The sequence below is a fragment of the Malaclemys terrapin genome, chromosome 1 (genome assembly GCF_027887155.1).
Source record: "Malaclemys terrapin pileata isolate rMalTer1 chromosome 1, rMalTer1.hap1, whole genome shotgun sequence".
In the NCBI taxonomy this organism is placed as follows: domain Eukaryota; kingdom Metazoa; phylum Chordata; order Testudines; family Emydidae; genus Malaclemys; species Malaclemys terrapin.
Genome location: NC_071505.1, coordinates 5,414,323 through 5,434,396, shown reverse-complemented (window position 1 = coordinate 5,434,396; position 20,074 = coordinate 5,414,323). Strand labels below are relative to the sequence as shown.

Here is a 20,074-nt window from a genome sequence, read left to right as displayed (position 1 = left end):
AAAGCAGTCAGTGCCCCACAGCCACCTGCCTAGGCCAGATTTATGCGCAGAATAATTGTTTCAAAACCACAGAATTTTCTTAACAGCTGATGGCCAAGGCCACTTCACACCTAGAGGAAACAGAACTGCTTATATTTTAGATTTAACGCAAGAAGTTTTTTAAAACAAAAAGTACAGATTAAGGAGCTGAGGTTGTCTAACCATGTTTGGAGAGCCACGGGTAAAACTTAAACAACTCTTGATGTTGAAGTGTTGCTCTCATTTCCAACGCTAGCATAAAAATTAAATATCTTCCGTGTAGAAAATCCATATGAGGGGTTTACTAGAATGAAAGTTAGACATTTTTATATTGTTTCAATGATGAAATGCAACACTAACAGCCATCGAGTTGACTGGACAAAAATTCTTCTTTTTAACAGCAGCTATTTTTATAATAGCTTCTCTTAATTAATTAGCCTCTTACAGTTGGCATGGGTACTTCCACCTTTTCATGTTCTCTGTATGTATAAATATCTTCTTACTGTATGTTCCATTCTATGCATCCGATGAAGTGGGCTGTAGCCCACGGAAGCTTATGCTCAAATAAATTTGTTAGTCTCTAAGGTGCCACAAGGACTCCTGTTCTTTTTGCTATTTTTATATATGTGCTTACATCCTGCAGCAAAAAGAGGGGAAGCTTCTTGAAATTTCTACCACACTGCAATAGCTGCAAATCCTGGATTTCCTCCAGGCAATCTCAGAAGCCAACCTCATCTCTCTCTAATTTCCTTTCCTTCTGTTCCACTAGCACCAATTTCTTCTCTCTCCCTTCCTCACAATGTCACCACTGTTGAGGTGAAAACCTCTCTCTTCACTGTTCTGACCACTCTCTGCATCAACAACTCTTCTCCTGAAGCACCTTGACCTTCTGCTGACATATCATGCTACAAACCCATATCTAACTTACTGACCACCCTCACCCCAGGTCTCACTCAGCCTTGTTCCTCTCTGAGTTTCTGCCTCCCAGCTGGGTTTGGGCATTTGTGATTTGTTTTGATAGCTCAATCTCCCTGGATGAGCACGTGCAGAGCCCTTTACTTAGCTCCTTTACACAGTGTTCGTTGCATCCTTTCCTCCTCTCCTGTCCCTGCCACCACCAGGGGAGAGAGGAGATTTACATACAAGACTATTGATCCTTCCCCACTCAGGAGAAGTTTCCTTCAGAACCCCCTCCCCTTTCCTCCCAGAGATGGGACCACCAATGCAACATTGCTCAGATGAGGACTGGGTCATGAGAGGATGGAGGAGTCCTCCCACCCCTACGGCAGATGACTCACTGTAACCACCAGGTATTAGCAGCTCGCCCCTGCCCCTGAGGTGGGAGAGTGGCGTTTGCCCTGGAGCATAACTATCAGTGGGTTTCCTTCTGCTTCCACCCACAGCATCAGCGAGAAAGGGAGAGAGGAGAAAAACCAAGGCACAAGGGGGGGGAAACTAAAAGGGGATTCTACTGACAAGTAATAAGCCACCTTCCCGATACCAGTGGTTACAAACCATTCCAAGGTGCAGGACTGACTAGCTCTGATGGAGCACAATGACAATGATCCCACGGGGAAAGGTGGGGGAGGAGTTCCAGCAATCTGTGCTCTAGCCCTCACTAGGATTTCTACAATGTCATATGGAAAGCAGCACCAGTGATAAATATTCACATCTATTACCTGGCCCACTATGGTCCCACCAGAGAGATGGGATTAAGTGTCCCTTAGGACGCAGACATACACTCCTCTGCAAAATCAACAGGCTTTAAAACTCCTCTTCATTTCTTCTTCCAAGTTTCCACCTTCCTTGGCTGCTTACCTGGGTCATCTTGTCCACAGAGACAGGAATTCCGTCGATGGTTAGGGGTGGCAGCTCGGAGTTAACCTCTTGTGGCGCAGGTGCATGCTCCGCTAGTGCTGACTCCAGGTCTTCCAGGATCATGCTCTTGTACTTACGCACCTGTGGGGAATCATTAGGCTCAGGTAAACAAGGTAAAGAGCAACAAGAGAGGCAAGGGTGCTAGGTAACCGGAGGAGGGGCTGTTCACTCTTCCCCAAGACACTGCAGAACTGAGTGAGCAAACAATGCCACAGCTGGGAGGTAAAAATACCCACTGGCCCCAAAGGGATGCATGAAAGAGAAATGATGAAACTCCAAGTAACACCACCAAGGGGGAGCATTAGAATGCTTTTAATAAAAGTTTGGAAACAACGGTGCTGTTGCAACCAGGATGATCCCCTCTGTGACGCAGTAGGGAGCAGGGCAGATTGACTTGGGAATGTCGTCTAGTTTTACTGGGACTGTCTGCACTGGGGATGAGATAGCAGGGGATGACTTTATTTGAGGGACGATACCTGAGCCTGTAACCTAAGCCAGAAGGGGGGTGGGGCCAGGTGACACCTTTGCCTGGGAAACTGGACAAGGGCTAGAGGAGGAGCCGGGGGGAGGGGAGTGAGTCGGCTGGAGGGGGTTTCAGTTTTGGGGTGGCTGGGAAGACGCAGGGAACCCTAAGTCTGGAGTCTAAGCTCCTTGCCCCCAGAGGGACCTGGCTAAGGGGTCCTGGTTGTACCTACAAGCCCTGCTTGGGACTGTGTTCCTGTTGTCTAATAAACCTTCTGTTTTACTGGCTGGCTGAGAGTCAAGGTGAATCGCAGGAAGTGAGGGTGCAGGGCCCTGACTCCCCCACACTCCGTGACACCCTCATTTCCTGCAAGGCTCAAGGAAGTTCATTCGAGGCTAGCTGGAATCACTGACAGCCGAGACGATTTTAAACCCTTTCCACTTACCAGCAGAGTCCAGTCCTTCCTGACTGTCCTGGAAATCGGTGGTCTCCAACTATTCCAGGTAACTACTTGTTTGCCAGACTGAGACCTCAGCAGTACCAGCCAGTGACTCCCTTAGGCCCCACCCTCCCACTGCAGGCATCGACATGAACTGCACGTCCAGCCTCAGGGGCACCCGCACTGCTTGCCCCCTATTGAACCGGACACACTCCTCTAACCTAAGCCACAATGGAGCCTGGGTTGCTTCAAACCCCAGATCCCACAAGGGTAAGGCCTGGAGCACCGTAAGATATAGCACGTCACAGCAAATAGGGCAGGAGATTTGGTGACGTATGTAGCTCAGCACAGAGGCAGAACTGCACGTTTATCTTTCAGGCTGGAGAGGAGCTGCAGCGGGGGCTACTGGCTGAGGGGTTGCTGGCCAGCCCAAGCACCAGTGGCTAAAGCTTGAAGTCCCAGAACTGCTACATATACCAGTGGTTGGGAACCAAAGCTGTAAGTAACATCCCGTAATCATAGCTAAATGAGAGCAAGGTAACAACACGCACGTCTTTGGTCCCAGAAGTCCCATTAAATCCCTTCCCTCCTCCCACCACACACCTGACCAGTCAAGACAGTACCACCATGAATAGCTGTCAGATCTTTCCTACCTTACCCCAGCCTTGCCCAAAGCTCACTGGTGCAAGCAATACAGGCTCTAAGCCCTGATCTCATTCCATAGCTCCCCAGGCAAAGTACTCCACATGGTAGACAGAACAGCACTGAATGCAGCCATCTCTAGGGTGAAGGCAGCATCCCGATGCACAATCAGCTCACAGCACAGAAATGGAGAAAGGGGAAATTTTGGTCTGGAACACTAAGCTAAACTCCTCTTTTATGAGACGTGACAGGGAACATTTAGTGTCTCTAAACAGTGCAGGTGGGACTTCAGTATTAAGTCCTTATCTGAAAGCTCTGCATTCAGTTATTCACCAGGCCAGGATTTGATCTTGTGGCTCCAGGTGTGTGTGTTTTTCAAACCTGAAGCTGACACCACTCACTGGCTCTTAGAGGCATTATAAGCCAAGATGAAACATGCACAGAAAGCAAACAACTCATCTTAGATCCTTTTCCCCTTCCCAGGGAGACTTACCACATTCTCCAAGGGTGCAGCACCAAACACTTTAAAAACAGGATTGGGTTTGGAGGGGGATATGCAAAGAACAATGGCCTGCTGCCCCACTCGGGTGGTGTATTCATCTAGCGTGGCACGCAGCTTCCTGAAACAGGGGAAGAAAACAAGGGGAGAGGGGAGATAAAAGTAAGGGCCATTCCAGCCACTGTCCTTCAGATTACAATCCCTCCTCTTGACGCTGCCCATTCCAAAAGCAGGTGTGAAAGGAAATCCTGGTGAGTAACAGTGACCACACAAGCGTCCCTTTGCTCCCACAGGCCTGCTATATTCCCTTTTGCCAGACTCCAGCTCAGCTATGACGTTTCTACTTTTCACAAAGAAATATGTTCATGAAAAAGAAAAAAGTAAAGTAAAGTAGAGAGAGGAAAGAAATGAACATTTCTCTCTCAGCAGTGAAGTGAAGGGCACAGAGGATATGTCACATCAGCTCAAACCACTGGGCCCATCATGTCTGGGATCTTGTCTCCAGCTAAGGTGACGAGATGAGAGGAAGAAAATATCGGGACACATGGGGGTGGGGAGGGGGTGTCTGCCAGCAGAGGAAAAAAAAAGCCGAGTGCTGCCGGTGGAGCAAAAAAACCAAAAACAAAAACAGTGCTGCCAGCAGAGCAAAATATCGGTCCCAATTTTATCGGGATGTCTGGTCACCCTATCTCCAGCAGCGACCAACACCCAATGTCAAGAAAACCTCCATGAAGCACTTGACCAATTGTGCAACATTGGAGAGAAATTAATTTTCTGCCGCCTGTGGATGATCAGTTAACAGAGGGAGGAACAAGCTACAGTCATCCACTGGCTAACAGAATATACAGAATTTATAGGTAGAGCACTTTGAAATGTTTTACAGATAAAGAATCCCACAACGATGCTGAATAATTCACTGGTACTTCAATCCTGCACAAACCATAACTGAAGTGTGGTAAGCAAGAAACATTGCAACAGCTGGCTAAGGGAAATGTGTATATTCAGCCACCTGTTACATCAGTGAGTCCCTTTGGGATGGTCCTTCCATGGGGAAACACTCATACTTGCCACTTCTTTCCTTGTATTAACATTTAAATGATGTGAGAGAATTGACAAGAAAATGGCAGTGACTTTGCTAGAGCGGATCATAGAAAGTTTATATAGGGGAGGAAGAGCAGTTCTCACCACATAAGTTGCCACTTTATGCGACATTAAGGTTATCAATGCAAATGGGCATTTCTGAGCCCCCTTCAGCAGTGGATGTACTGCTGAAAGCTGTCATCATGTGACACCATATAGACGCTCCAGTGTCAGAGACACTAGACCAGCCCCCTTCTGGCTCGCACGCGGATTTAAACAGACAAACATTTACTATTTAACTATGTTGACAAAATGGCAAAATTCTTCTGATTGTCAAACTGACAAAATGCATGAAACTGACATGCTCTGCCAGTGTTTTACCCAAGTCATTTGTGCTAGAAAAGGGAAGAAAGAGCTGAAGCCCCTATAATGTGGTTTCACCCAGGACATTTTTATTGAAAATACCCACTGTGTGATGCACTCTGCTATGTGCCACCTCAGCTTTGCTAGAAGAGGGCGTGCAGGGACAAGCGTTAGCTCATTTTCATCTTGCAGAACTATTGGGAGGTCTTATAAGAGGCCTCATTCAATAATACAATAAAGATGCATCCCTCGTGATGGTGGTGAATGGTTTATACCATTCCAGAGCTGGGATATTGCAGCTCCAATGGTTCTCAAGATAATGGTTTTAGCAGTAGTTAAGAAGTCAAATGGAAAAAAGCAAGATGGTAATTAGGATGACGTGGACTAAATTTGTGATTAGGCAGGAATAGAAATAAATAGAGAATACTATCAGAATGGGGACGCCAGTCTCTGCGGCTCACACTACCATATTAAAGCAGAGGACAGCTGCAATCTGATCCGTTTTTGCAAAGTAAATGCAGCCCTCAGGTTCCATGCAAATTGCCAAAGATGCCCCCAGCTGAGCAACACGTGGCCAGTCTCTGATCTCTCAACAACAAATGGGTTTTGGAAAGGCACAAACAGAAATGGACCTGGCTGTTAGCCTGCAGAAGCCACAGGCGGCTGCAGTAGAGGGTCCTTACCGTAATAAACGTGTCTGCTGCCTCTTGCGGATGGATGGGTTGGACTCAAACACGTGAGGTCGCTTTCGTTTTTTACCTGTTGCCACGGCGGCAGCTGCTGCCATTCCCACCGGGCCTGGAACCAAACCACAAATGGTGAATCAGCGCACAATCTATTAACTGAACAAGACAGAGAAGTGACCATTACGCCAACTGGAACGGGTTCTGAAGAGCTCTGGTAATACAAATAAATAAATAATGGGGCTTTTACCCTCATCCGGACCAAAGTAACCAGAATGTTTTGCAAAACTGTCAAACACTGAAATTTCTTTCCCTGCAGGGATCAGGGCGGTATTTCAAGAAACTCTGTCCAGGTTGGTAGGCCTAAAGTTAGGCATCAGGTGAACATTGCATATTTCATTTCACAGAATTCTCCTCCCAATTATATAATTACTATTCAGGATTGTTTGTAGTCTTCCCCCAACTACAAAAATAACGCAAGTGCTGTAGTCAGTGTGGCCACTGGACAATCAAGGTGCTAAAGGAACACTCAAAGAAGACTAGGCCATTGTGGAGAAGCTAAATGAATTCTTTGCATCTGTCTTCACTGCAAAGGATATGAGGGAGATTCCCACACCTGAGCCAATCTTTTTAGGCGACAAACCTGAGGAACTGTCCCAGATTTAAATGTCCCTAGAGGTGATTTGGGGAAAAAAACTGATAAATTAAACAGTAATAAGCAGGGATCCTAGTTTTCCTGTGATACAAAAACAAAATTATCCAATAAAAAGCAAAAGCAAAATCCACGTTTTCCCATGATTAAAATGAAATGCTGAACTTTAGTTTCCCTAGCCAAAATATATATAGGTATCAGTTGAACTAGGGCAGGGGTAGGCAACCTATGGCACGCGTGCCAAAGGCGACACGCGAGCTGATTTTCAGTGGCACTCACACTGCCCGGGTCCTGGCGGTCCAGCATTTTAATTTAATTTTAAATCAAGCTTCTTAAACAGTTTAAAAACCTTATTTACTTTACATACAACAGTTTAGTTATATATTATAGACTTATAGAAAGAGACCTTCTAAAAATGTTAAAATGTATTATTGGCACGCGAAACCTTAAATTAGAGTGAATAAATGAAAACTCGGCACACCACTTCTGAAAGGTTGCCTGCCGACCCCTGAACTACGGTGACCATACATCCTATTTTGGCTGGGACAGTCCCCTTTTTAAGCCCTGTCCTGAATGTCCCAACTTTTTTGGCAAAACTGGGCATTTGTCCTGTTTTCAAATAGGACAAATGCCCAGTTTTGCCCCCCCCCCCCCCCCAAAGTGGGACATGCCCCCTACAGGGGCTCAAAGGAATGTTTGGGGTGGGGTGGGGTGGGGTGGAGGTGATGCCAAGCGCTGGGGCTCAGGCTGTCGGCATTGGTGGCTCGGGCCAGCCCCGCATGGTGTCCCATTTTCAATTTGGGAAATATGATCATCCTAACTTTCAGTAAAATTTAGTTAATATACGTTCTTATTTTTTCACAAAATGTAAAACTAAAGATTCTCTGTAAAAAATGCAAATTCCACATATTTCCGCGGCAAACAGCTATCTAGGATTCCTGGTAATAAGTCACCAGGACCAGATGATATTCACCCAAGAGTTCTGACGGAACTTAAATATGAAATTGCAGAACTATCATCTGTGGTATGTAACCTATGGCTTAAATCAACCTCTGTACCAGATGACTGGAGAATAGCTACTGTAATGCCAATTTTTTTTAAAAGGCTCCAGACGTGACCCTGGCGATTACAGACTGGTAAGCCTAACTTCAGTACCAGGCAAATTGGTTGAAATATAGTAAATATCAGAATTATCAGACACATCAATGAACACAATATGGTTGGGGAAGAGTCAACACGGCTTTTGTAAAGGGAAATCATGCCTCACCAATCTATTAGAATTCATTGGGGGGTCAACAAGCATGTGGACAATGGTGATCCAGTGGATATAGTGTACTTGGACTTTCAGAAACCCTTTGACAGGGTCCCACACCAAAGCCTCTTAAGCAAAGTAAGCTGTCATGGGATAAGAGCGAAGGCCCTGTCATGGATCAAAAAACCGATGGATGAAAAGATAGAAAACAAAGGGTTAGGATAAATGGTCAGTTTTCAGAATGGAGAGAGGTAAACAGCGGGGTCCCCCAAGGATCTGTACTGGGACCTGTGCTGTTCAACATATTCATAAATGATCTTGAAAAAGGGCTAAACAGGGAGATGGCAAAGTTCGCCGGCAATACTAAAGAACTCAAGCTAATTAAGTCCAAAGCTGGTCGCAAAGGGTTACAAAAGGATTTCACTCAGCTTGGTGACTGGGCAACAAAATGGCAGCTGAAGTTCAATGTAGACAAATGCAAAGTAATGCACATTGGAAAACATAATCCCAACTACACATACAAAATTATGAGGATTAGCTGTTACTAATCAAGAAAGAGATCTGAGTCATTGTGGATAGTTCTCCGAAAACATCCACTCAATGTGCAATGGCAAACAAAAAGCTAACAGAATGTTGGGAACCATTAGGAAAAGGATGGATAAGACAGAAAATATCATAATGTCACTAAATAAATCCATGGTACGCCCGCAATTTGAATACTGTGTGCAGTTCTGGTTGCCCCAGCTCAGAAAAGATAAATTAGAATTGGAAAAAGTAGAGAGAAGGGGAATAAAAATGACTGAGGTATGGAACAACTTCCATATGAAGAGAAATGAAAAAGACAGTGACTGTTGAGCTGAGAAAAGAGATGACTAAGGGAAGATACGATAGAAGTCAATAAAACCATGACTGGTGTGGAGAAAGTGAATGGGGAAGTGTTCTTAACCCTTCACATAACACAAGAAACAGGGATCGCCTAATGAAATTAATAGGCAGGTTTAAAACAAACAGAAGGAAGTACTTCTTCAAACAACGCACAGTCAACCTGTGGAACTCATTGCCAGGGGATGTTGTGAAGGCTGAAAGTATAACTGGGTTCAAAAAAAGAATGAGATAAATTCATGGAGGATAGATCCATCAGTGGCTATTAGCCAAGACGAGTCAGGGATGCAACCCCATGCTCTGGATGTCCCTAAGTTTCTGACTGGCAGAAGCTGGGAGAGGACAACAGGGGATGGATCACTCAATGATTGCCTGGTCTGTTCATTCCCTCTGGGGCACCTGACACCAGCCACTGTCAGAAGACAGGATACTGGGCTAGATGGACCATCGGTCTGACCCAATAAGGTTATTTTTATGCTCTTAAGAGAATTTAAAAAGAGTAAAACCTAGGAGGATCCCAATAAAAAACCACAGTACTGGAGAACATACACTAGCCAGGAATAATCCTGCACCAGGGCTAGGGAAGAAATGAACTGGTCAACATAAAAGGGATTTTCTATCTAACTTCTACAATTCAAATCCAGGTCATTAGCTTTCTCTGTGACTGAGGAGTCATGCCACGTGCACCTGTATTTGGCTGCTGCAAAGTACAGTAGAACCTCAGAGTTGTGAACACCAGAGTTATGAACTGACTGGTCAACCACACACCTATTTTGGAACCAGAAGTATGCAATCAGGCAGCACCCAATACAGGACAGTGCTGTGTTAAACTACTAAAAAAATAAAGGGAAAGTTTAAAAAAATGATTTGACAAGGTAAGGAAACTGTTTCTGTGCTTGTTTCATTTAAATTAAGATGGTTAAGAGCAGCATTTTTTCTTCTGCACAGTAAAGTTTCAAAGCTGTATTAAGTCAATGTTCAGTTGTAAACGTTTGGAAGAACCAGCATAACGTTTTGTTCAGAGTTGCAAACGTTTCAGTTACCAGGTGTTCCTCACTCTGAGGTTGCACTGTACTGAAATGTACGCGAACCCCGCTGACACACGTAAGCTATAATGATCAAGATCCCTTAGGGATTAATGACCCGCTGAGGGAGGGGAAAAGCTTGACGTACAAGCAGTGGCCATTAACGCCAGGAAATGCCCTGCCCTAAGATTATTGCAATTATAAAATGAAAATGAAAAAAAAAAAAAAAAAAGGTCAGATGCAGAAACATAGGACTGGAAGGAACCTCGAGATGTCTTCTACTCTAGTCCCCTGCACTCATGGCAGGACTAAGTATTCTTGTATGGGTGATGCAGTTGCCACTGTCCTGCACAAGGCTATTGCTAACCTATTTGGCACATCCCTTTAAAATAAACAGCTGCTGAAGCTGCTTTAAGCATTATTGTTGAAAGCATTATGAACAGTAAAAATCTTCTGATGCGGCACCAGCATCACTGCAGGATGGATGCTGCTTTATGCTCTCCAGCTCCGGGCCCTCCACTTGCCAGGCCACAGTAATGCCCCGGTAATAGTGATCTGCAGAGCAACAGGGAAGCACCAAAATGCAGAGTTAAAATGAAAACCTTCATAAGCAAACTTTCAAACCAGATTTCCTGCAGCAAGCAGCTCGCCCTTCTGCATGCTGAACTGAGTGACGGGGCAGTTTTCTTCATTTTTGTTAATAGTCTGGAGGAATGAGGACAGGGGCTTGGAGTCGGGAAGCCCTGGGCTCTAATTCTGGCTCCATCAATGACTTGCTATTTGACTCTTGAGCAAGTCACAACCTCTGCCCCTCAGTTTCCCCATATGCAAAATGGAAATACTTCATAACTGGTTTTACAAGGCTGTTGCAAAAATCAATTAGCTTACGTTTATATAACTCTTTCAACATTAATTGCTACAGAGATATTAAATGTCATATTATTGGTGACCCGGGACTAGCGCCATGTGCATTTAATGGGAAGAACAAAATTCAAATCTCAGATATTGCTTCTCATCCCTGCCGAGCCTGTGAAGAATGGGAAAATTATGGAGGGGCTGACCAGCACTCCTGAGGTAGTCTGCTGTTGCTGATTAATTGGGTAGTCACATTAACTAAGACAAAGAAAATCTAGCCCGGCCCCTCCACAAGCGGAATCAGAGCAATCCATAGCCTCTGTACCGGAGGATGTAAGATTACATACAAGACCCACAAGACATTGCAGACTGGATTCCCAACCTGCTGAATTTCATATGACATGACCTGATAACACCAACCTATAGCAGGGTTAGGCATCAGTTGTGTGGTGTTAGGGCAATCTGCTGAGTGAGGGAAGGCAAAAATTAAACAGGACAAAGACAACTTTAGCAAGTTGTGTGCCATTCTAATTCTATTCTAAATTCATTATTACTCTTAATTTCAACAGAGAGACAGGGCTGGAGATCAGAAACGCAGCAGCTGTCTTCATAGTCTATCAATTCTTATTGCTAGGCTGCCCTCTGGTGGCCAGTCCTAGAATTTTATAGCATGCACTTAATTAAAATTTCTGCAGAAGATAGGACACTGAGAAACCCAGGACGAAGAATTTGGGTTTTTTTCATTTGTTTGGTTTTGAATTATTGTTACTGTGAACTCGCAGCTTGAGGACACTGAAGGAGAAGTGAGATGTTAGGAGGGATCGAATGGTGACTTTGCTAACCCGAATTAGGAGGTAACGCCATGCACTGGACACAACATTATTTAGTATTTGTACTACTATTTTTTTATTTGTATCATCATAGCACCTTGGAGCCCCAGTCATGGTCCAGGACTCCACAGTGGTAGGTGCTCCAGGATCACCTAGAGGCCTCAACCAGGTCATAGCTCCACTGTGCTAGGCACTGTACAAACATATAGTAAATGACAACCCCTGCCCCAAAGAGCTTACAGTCTAAGGAAAGAATGGAATCCAAAAAGGCCTGGAGGCAGGAACCGGAGAAGGAACAAATGGAGTGCATCACTGCAGAGTAGAAGGATGCTGTAAGGTCTGGGATGTAGGTGAGAGTGGAACTAAACTGTGAATGAGGGAAGTAAGGAGAATATTTGGGAGTAAAAAATAAGGAATTTGGTTTCAGCCACCTCTTAGTCAGCACTCTCAGTCTGCAATCCCAGAATTGGGCGGTGGTGTGAAAAACACTGTGGTGACACAAAGAATACTGACTTGCAGAGAGGAAGGAACAGGAGGTACATATGGACCCTGAAGAAACCAGAATCCAGGCCTTTGATTGCCCTTAATGCCTTCTACTAAGAAAAAGGGGTGCTCTCTGCAGAGCTGGTGGTCAATTTTTTGAGGACATTTTCATCAGGAGGGTTTCTCAGGTTCAAATCAGTCAGAGCAGGGACCTTCAAGCTATTGGTGACTCTAGAGTTGGTCGGTTGCATGCTCTCTCTCTTGTTTTTTCATGAAAGGTCTCAGTTTCATTTCAACAGAACAAAAACAAATGTCAAAACCTCAAATTTTTCTTTTTTTGCAAAATGGAATTCTTGTTTTTTGGCCAGCCCCAGTGCTCTGTGGCTCCACGAAAAAGAGGGAGGGATGGGGTGCGTGGACAACAACCCTTCTATTTCCTTTTTTGCATTAACTTCCTTTTCAAAACATTACCTGATATGTTGGCAGACCTACAAGACAACTGATGACACCTCCCCCTCTGCTTCCGAGACATTTTAGCGATCTGGTTACTAACCCAAACCAGATAAATCTCATTTGGGCTGCAAGTTCCACCTTTATTTGAGTTAAAAGGACTTAAGGCTCTCACAGGTCAATGGTGTATATGGGACTGTGACTAGGGTGACCAGACAGCAAATGTGAAAAATTGGGACGAGGGGTGGGGAGTAATAGGTGCCTATACAAGAAAAAGACCCAAAAATCGGGACTGTCCCTATAAAATCGGGACATCTGGTCACCCTAACTGTGACATACATCCATCCTCTCCCAGCTCTGACCATATAAACACTCCCTTGCTTGAGTCCCTTCACTGGCTTTCACTCTCCTTACACATCAAATTCAAGTTAATCGTTCTCCCTTTCAAGGCTCTGCACACCCTCAACTCACCTACATCTCTTCCCCTATTTCCTACTATACCCGTTCTGCTCCCTATACTCAGAGGTCTCCTAGCTGCTCCCTCACAGCTTTCTTTTGTACCGCATCCCAGGCTTTGAGTAGCCTTTTAACAGGTGCCTATTGCCCTCCCACTCCTCATTACAGAGACTCCTGAACAGGCCCCACCTGTTGCTTGAAGCAAGCTAGTTGTAAGATCTATGCCCCATTGTGTGCTGGGCCTATTCTGTTGTACAATGCTCTGTTCTGCACCTTTTTATCTCTTTAGACCAGGGATCGGCAACCTTCAGCACGCGGCACGCCAGGGTAAGCCCCCGGCGGGCCGGGCCAGTTTGTTTACCTGCCGTGTCTGCAGGTTCGGCCGATCGCAGCTCCCACTGGCCGTGGTTCACCGTTCCAGGCCAATGGGGGCAGCGGGAATGGCGCAGGCTGAGGGATGTGCTGGCTGCGGCTTCTTGCAGCCCCCATTGGCCTGGAACAGTGAACCGTGGCCAGTGGGAGCCGCGATCGGCCGAACCTGCGGACGCGGCAGGTAAACAAACTGGCCCGGCCCACCAGGGGGCTTACCCTGGCAGGCCATGGGCCACAGATTGCCAATCCCTGTATAGACTGTAAGCACTTCAGGGCAGGGCCTCAGCGTTCAACACATTTACATTTCATACCACACGGACATACACTTACTGCATGGCACTGCAGGTGATACTAAAAAAAAATTCAGTCAACATCCACAGCTTCCCAGGTTGCCTTTTGTTCAGCAATTGTACGCCAAAGTTTTACTTTGGTATAGAAATGATGTTAGGCCAGTTTGCGATTGGTTATCTGCGGCTATGGTTGAGGCCAATAGGGTTAGGACCAATCCATGATTTCAAGGACAGGAGGTAGGGGCTTCACCGGAAAGGGCCTGTGACTTTGGAATTTTTTCCTACTTAAAATATGCCCAAGCTCATTAGTGACGAGGCTAAAGATGCGTCAGTTGACATCCTACTCTGGACTGTGGGGGATTTAGTGGGTTATTGTGGTTAGCATTGTTTATGCCACACTGTTTTATGTGGTGATGGAAGCTGGCTGCCCTTTGAAATTTTCTGCCTCCCCTTTACCTTTCTGTGCAGCAATCAGATACTGCTGGCACTTGCACTTTAACGATAAATATATTTTCCCCAGCTCACCACACTGCGGATATCAACATGGCGTTACTCAATACAGCAATACTCATTCTGCTGGCATTGCAGGGCCCTGTGATTAAACGTGACGCAATAACCACCCAGTCTGGTTTGGTGAAGAGAGAAGTCAGTCACATTAAACGGCTGCACTCAAGTGCTATTTGCAGCCAACGCCTGGGACAGCAGGCGAATAATCACAAGTGCCCAAGTAGGCTTACCTGCAGCAGCCAGGTGGGCAGTGACCTCATCAGCAGCAGTCGAGTTGAGAATATCAGAGTCGTCATAGGAGGTATCCTCAGGAGAAGACGGTGAATCTTCGTCTGCACTCAACATGCTGTGTTCTGTGTATGTGGCCACATGGACCTGCTGCACCTGCTGGGCCACGGCATGGGCCTCAATGGTATCCATGTGTTCCGTTTTGGTCACCCCGTGTCCTTCCATTAATCGCTACTGTTAAGGGAGACAAATCACAGGACAAACATTACTAAACTGATGCAGTGTAATAAAATGGGGTTGACCATCTCTCCTGCCACACTCAGATCACTCCACTCACTGAGAATGGGACAGAAATTATCTTACCCAATGGAAGTTGCCCTTTGATGGTTGCACTGGGAGGCACAGAAAGAAATGGAAATTTAAAACAAGAGGTATAAAAAAACCTTGCTTCTAAACACTGAGCCACTCTGAGAGGATAATCTTTGTGGAGGGAGAAGTCCTCCAGTATCCAATTACCCTTGGTACTGTGACAGCCCCACCCTCCCACACACACACTTTGAGATGTTTGACCAAAGATACAAACGGCCGCCACTAAACTACGTAGAGGTTATTTTTAAACTAAGTTTTCTGTTTAGAGTCTAGGCATCAGGTCAGAATCATTATGGCCGAACACAAAGGCTTCATGAAGTACCCTTGTCTGACATGACTAGCAGTAAACCACTGAATAAAGGAATAAATATGTAGTACTTATATAATGTTGTACATTCTCAGAGAACTTTACAAACATTAACTCATCAACCCTCACACAGTCCCTGAAAAAGCCTGGGGGAAAGACAGGAGCAAAGAAATGGCCATTTGCAGGTACATGTGGAAACTACATGTTGTGCGTGAATTGTTATACACGGACAGTCAGATTCCTGTCCCTGATCTATCATCACTGAAGGCTTCACAGAAGAAGTGAGTTTCAAAAGGAGCGGTATGAATGAAGAGAGGGCGGTTAACTAGGACACAAGACGTGGAAGATCACTGCAGGCACAAGAGACACAAAGGAAGAAATCAGGAAGATGAGAGTGGAAGGCAGGATCAGATGCATCTGTTAGGGAGGAGGTTCGCATGGAGTGAAGGGAAAGGTGGGAGCAAGAATGTGTGTGGGGTGAAGTGGAAAGGACCAGAAGCGATATTTGAGAAAGGGCACGACATGGTCAAAGCTGTGGGAGAACCACATTTTTTGTAGTAGCACTTTAAGCACACAGACAGAGACAAGAAAAGAGGTAGTTGCAGTAGTCAAAGCAGGAAATAATCAAAGCTCAGATAAGGGATTTAAGCAGGCAGGATGGAACAGAAAAGACTGAAGTGAAAGAGACCGTAAATGAAGAGTCCTCTGGATTTAGCAACAGCCTGGACGTTGTTGGGCATAGCAGAAAGATGTCATTCAGTTTCTACCACGTGGTATTTAAAATGGCGTCAGAACACCCAAGACAAGATGTAAGGTGGCAGGAGAGGTAGATTTGGAAGTAACCAGCTACACTGTGAACAGAGAAGAGGTTTCAAGGCCTTGTCATTTGGGCAGCCTCACATGCTCTTAAAAAGAGAGTCACTATTTCTATGATCCTGATAGGAGAGCCTTGGATCTAATCAGAAGCTATGAAAGCAAAACTCAGGTCACCATTTTAGGTGAGGGAGTGATACCTTATCTATAAGGTTCGGATTTTGACACGGTTATTTTTAGTAAAAGTCACGGACGGGTCGTGATCAATAAACAAAACTTCACAGAAGCCCGTGACCCGCCTGTGACTTACTAAAAAGAATGGGGGGGGGGGGGGAGGATGAGAGCCCAAGCCCCAGTGCAAGAGGGTGGAGGAGGGGGGTCCAGCACCTGCCACCCGAGGCAGCTGACGGCTCTGGCACCTCAGGCTGCAGGGCCCTTGCCGGCTGACAGCTCCAGCCCCGCCGCCCCAGGGCTGAAGCGGAAAATGTCATGGCGGTCTCTGAAAGCCACGGAACCCATGATTCCGTGCCCGAATCTTATCCTTACTTATTTACTAATACAAAAGAAAGGAAGAGGTCTCCAAACACTGCCAGAAGGGCCTACACTCCACAAGCCACTTAACGCCAGTTTTCTTTCCATGCACGTTCATGGCAGGTTTCTCCTCCATCCCTTTTTATGATGTACTTATCTGATGTGATTGCACAACCCTTGCTAGGAACCAGTCAACTCTACTACAGGCTCCACATGCACCACCAACTTTATAAAAAGCTGGCAGGCTCAATCACCTCTTTGTGATGGGCTTTGAGCTCCTGGGGGAGAAGCGGCAGGCAAGTGCCAAGTATTACTAGGGGGTGGGTTTTAATTAATCAGATGTAATACACAGGGAAGTTTTTAAAGGTTAGGGTGATACTGATTTATATCACAGCTGGTCGGCGAGTCAGACAGTCTAAAAACAGAGACCCTATTTCTGGAGTGGGGTGGGAAGAAGGGTTTGGTCACTGTGGTATCCAAGTGCTTGAGCTGATCACATGGCTCACATGCGTGTTTGTGTCACTTGCCTAGTGTGCAGGAGGCAGGGAGCATGGGCTAGTGGTTAGAACAGAGAAATGGGAACCAGGACTTTTGAGTTTCACGTCTGACTTTGCCTCTGTTTAACCTTCATCAGAACAGAGCAAACCACGCACAACAGAAGTTAGTTACGTCACTTAATGTGCAACTGGAAGTAGCTCAGACACTCGGGTGATGACAGCAGTATAACAACCTATATGGAATAGAAATCCTTTAACCCATCTGATATCAGGCACTCCATCTGTACATGGGAAAACCCGCACCACTCATGCGCTCAGGGAAGATTTACTGTGTGAGAAGCATTTTGAGATCTTTGTCTGAAAGCTGCCAAACAGTATGGGAAATGAGAAAGATTCAGTTGGGACCACAAACATATGTATCTAAAGCAATGTCTACAGGGACTATAGTACCATAGCTATGTGGCATAATCCACTTTGTAGCGCAGATGGAGCTTACAGCAAAAGGAAGGGTTCTTCCATTGCTGTAGGATCACCAACTCCCTGAGCGACAGTAGCTACATCTGCATTTATACCAGGGATTTTTCACAGCCCTGAGCGACATAACTAAGTTGACCTAACTTGCAAGTGTAGATCAGGCCAAAGTTGCAGTTTCTAGCTAAAGATACTCTAGAGGAACTCAATCCGACATGATAGCAAAACTGCAACCATAGGAACCACTGCATCAGGCTATACAGATCTATAACTATTACTAAATCACCTTCAAAATCCCTGCCCTACCTGTAATAATCAAAGACCAGTAGAGCAAGATGATGCGACTTTCCAGCTCTGTTTACGAGGCAGATTGTTAAATCAGAGCCATCCAGAAATAGCAACAATTCAAATACCTCCAAGGAAAAAAAACAGAACAAGATGTTGAGAGGACACGGAAGCAAATTGAAAACATCAGCCAGGTCTTCAGATGGAGGAACCTATTTGTCATTGCCCTACTGCAACAAGGAAGGGGAAATTATGAGAAGTAGAGCTGGTCAAAAATTTTTGACTGGAAAAAATAATTTTTTGAAGAAAGATGCAGATTTGGGTTGACCAAAACTTTTCATGCAATTTGTATCGATTTTAGTGAATTGTTTCAGTCCAAAAACAAAACAAAACAAAGAACTCTAAAAAACTGAAAAGATATAAAACATTTTGTTTCCATATTTTCAAAAAGAAACAGTTAGACTTTGACTCAAGAGGACTTTTCTAAAATTACCTTTAATTCCATTTTAAAAATTAAAAGAAAATAAAGCTCAATATCAAAGGAAAAATTTGGTCTGAAGTGAAACAAAATGTTTCATTCGCCCAACTTGATTTTTTTTTAAATTTTCAGAATTACCAATTAACCAAAACACAAATTATTTTTACACAGTTCTACTTTAAATGAATAGGCTTGATGGACCCAGCCTTTTCCCGTTCAGTTACTCTGCCTCTCACAGAGGTATCCAGTGGCCTTATTTTATGGAGCAATGCAACATTAAATGTTCTCTTCAGTTTAAAAAAGTTTATCAACTTAGAGTTGACATTAGAGCAGGAATGACCAAACATGACTCTGCAGATCAAAACAGCTGAATGTCACCCTTTAGCATAGTGACATGGCCTCTGGAGACTAGTAGCTACTGTATACAATGCCCCATTTCATTCGGAATGAAGGCTGTTTGAATCCCAAAGCAATAGTGCACATTGGGAAATGTAGTCTTCAGGTATTGCATGTTTAATATTAAAAGATATGGGTGGCTGTAGTCAGCTCCACTTGATACAATTAGATATAATACTCTGGCTCTTTTGGGGTAACGTTTGGACACTTTATTCGACTATGAAATTATAATCACTGCATTTTTGAGACAGTAAATGCATTTATAACTGACATTAGTATTCCTTAGGTAACTACGCAAAGTTACACATAGACATTTGATCTAGTTAATAGTAACGTTCATTCTAGTTTACAGTACACACTCATAGGCCTTTTCTGCACAACAAACACTGTGCCAGGATAGCTACATCAGGTGAGCCCCCCTGAGGTAGACCCTTCTTATGCTGACAAGGAAGAGTTTTTCTGGTGAGATAGTAACATCTTCTCCCCGAATGATGTTAGCTAGATAGCAGCACTCTTCAATTGGCACAGCTGTGTTTACAGTGGGGGTTTTGCAGGCATAGCTATGTCAGTGAGGCAGTGTGGTATTTTTCCCCGCCACACCTCACCAACAATAAGTATGCCAACAAAACACATAGTGAAGACCTGGTCTTAATCTGGTGTTTCTGAGACAGCCGCAAATAATGACTGGTCGTGTAAGCAGTGGAATCATTCATTAAGAGAACACACACACACACACACATTCCCAGATGAGTCCCACCTACAATTTGTAGCAGTTTATGGTTTCTTGCTCTCACTGATAGTCTATTACATTGTTTGGTTCTTGATTTTTCTTGCCTTTTATTAAGTGGGCATATACATATTTCATATGAGAAACTACTATGGTCTCCAGCTAATAAAGCGGAGTTCACGACTTGCATATGAATGACACTGTTACTGATCTCCTTTGCAAAGTGCTTTGAGATCTATTGATGAAAAGTGCTGTATCAGAGTTGGACATTATTATTATTATATTTAGGTGACAGAGCTCTTTAAAGCCTATAACGCTGGGTTCCAGAACAATGTGCTTTTCATTTTATTTATTTATTTTTAGGCAAATTCATTCAAGCCAGACAGACAAGTTCTAACAAACTGACTACTAAGGTCATTTGTAGTCTAAGTGAACAGTTTTAAAGAAAATTAACTTTGTTTTACGCAGTTGCTGCTTTTTTCCCCCTTCTTCTTCTTCTTCTTCTTCAGGGAGGGAGGATATGTTTGTGTTTGGTTTTGTTATTTAATTTCTTCCCCCAACATCTGCAGCATCTTCTAATCCCTCAGATTTTCCCATTTCCCAGCTGTTGGAAATCTTCCACCTCCAACCCAGCAATCGTGAGGATCATGAACACTGTATTTGTATCTTTCAAACCTATTGTGTTATTCTTGTGGAGGGTCCCTTCAGATTAAACCACTCCTAGTGGACAACATATTAGACAGAAGTTTCTGCTGGCGACCATCAAACTGCAGTCAGCAAGTTTGTTTTTGTCTCTGCAGTTTTACATCCAGGAAGACTAAGGCCATGTCTACACTACCCCTTATGCCTGTGA

General features: G+C 44.6%; 1 protein-coding gene across 2 annotated transcripts in view; it reads right to left on the bottom strand.

Moving 5' to 3' along the window:
* The window catches only part of NRF1 (nuclear respiratory factor 1), a 107,151-nt gene that overhangs the window by 63,516 nt on the left and 23,561 nt on the right, over positions 1–20,074 (bottom strand). For both annotated transcript variants that reach the window (XM_054014233.1, XM_054014321.1), the window contains exons 2-5: positions 14,350–14,581; positions 6,066–6,180; positions 3,934–4,060; positions 1,837–1,977 (exon numbers count right to left, since the gene is read on the bottom strand). In XM_054014233.1, the coding sequence (XP_053870208.1) occupies positions 1,837–1,977; positions 3,934–4,060; positions 6,066–6,180; positions 14,350–14,572 (606 nt within the window). In that variant the 5' untranslated portion in view covers positions 14,573–14,581. The remainder of the gene's footprint in view (positions 1–1,836; positions 1,978–3,933; positions 4,061–6,065; positions 6,181–14,349; positions 14,582–20,074) is intronic.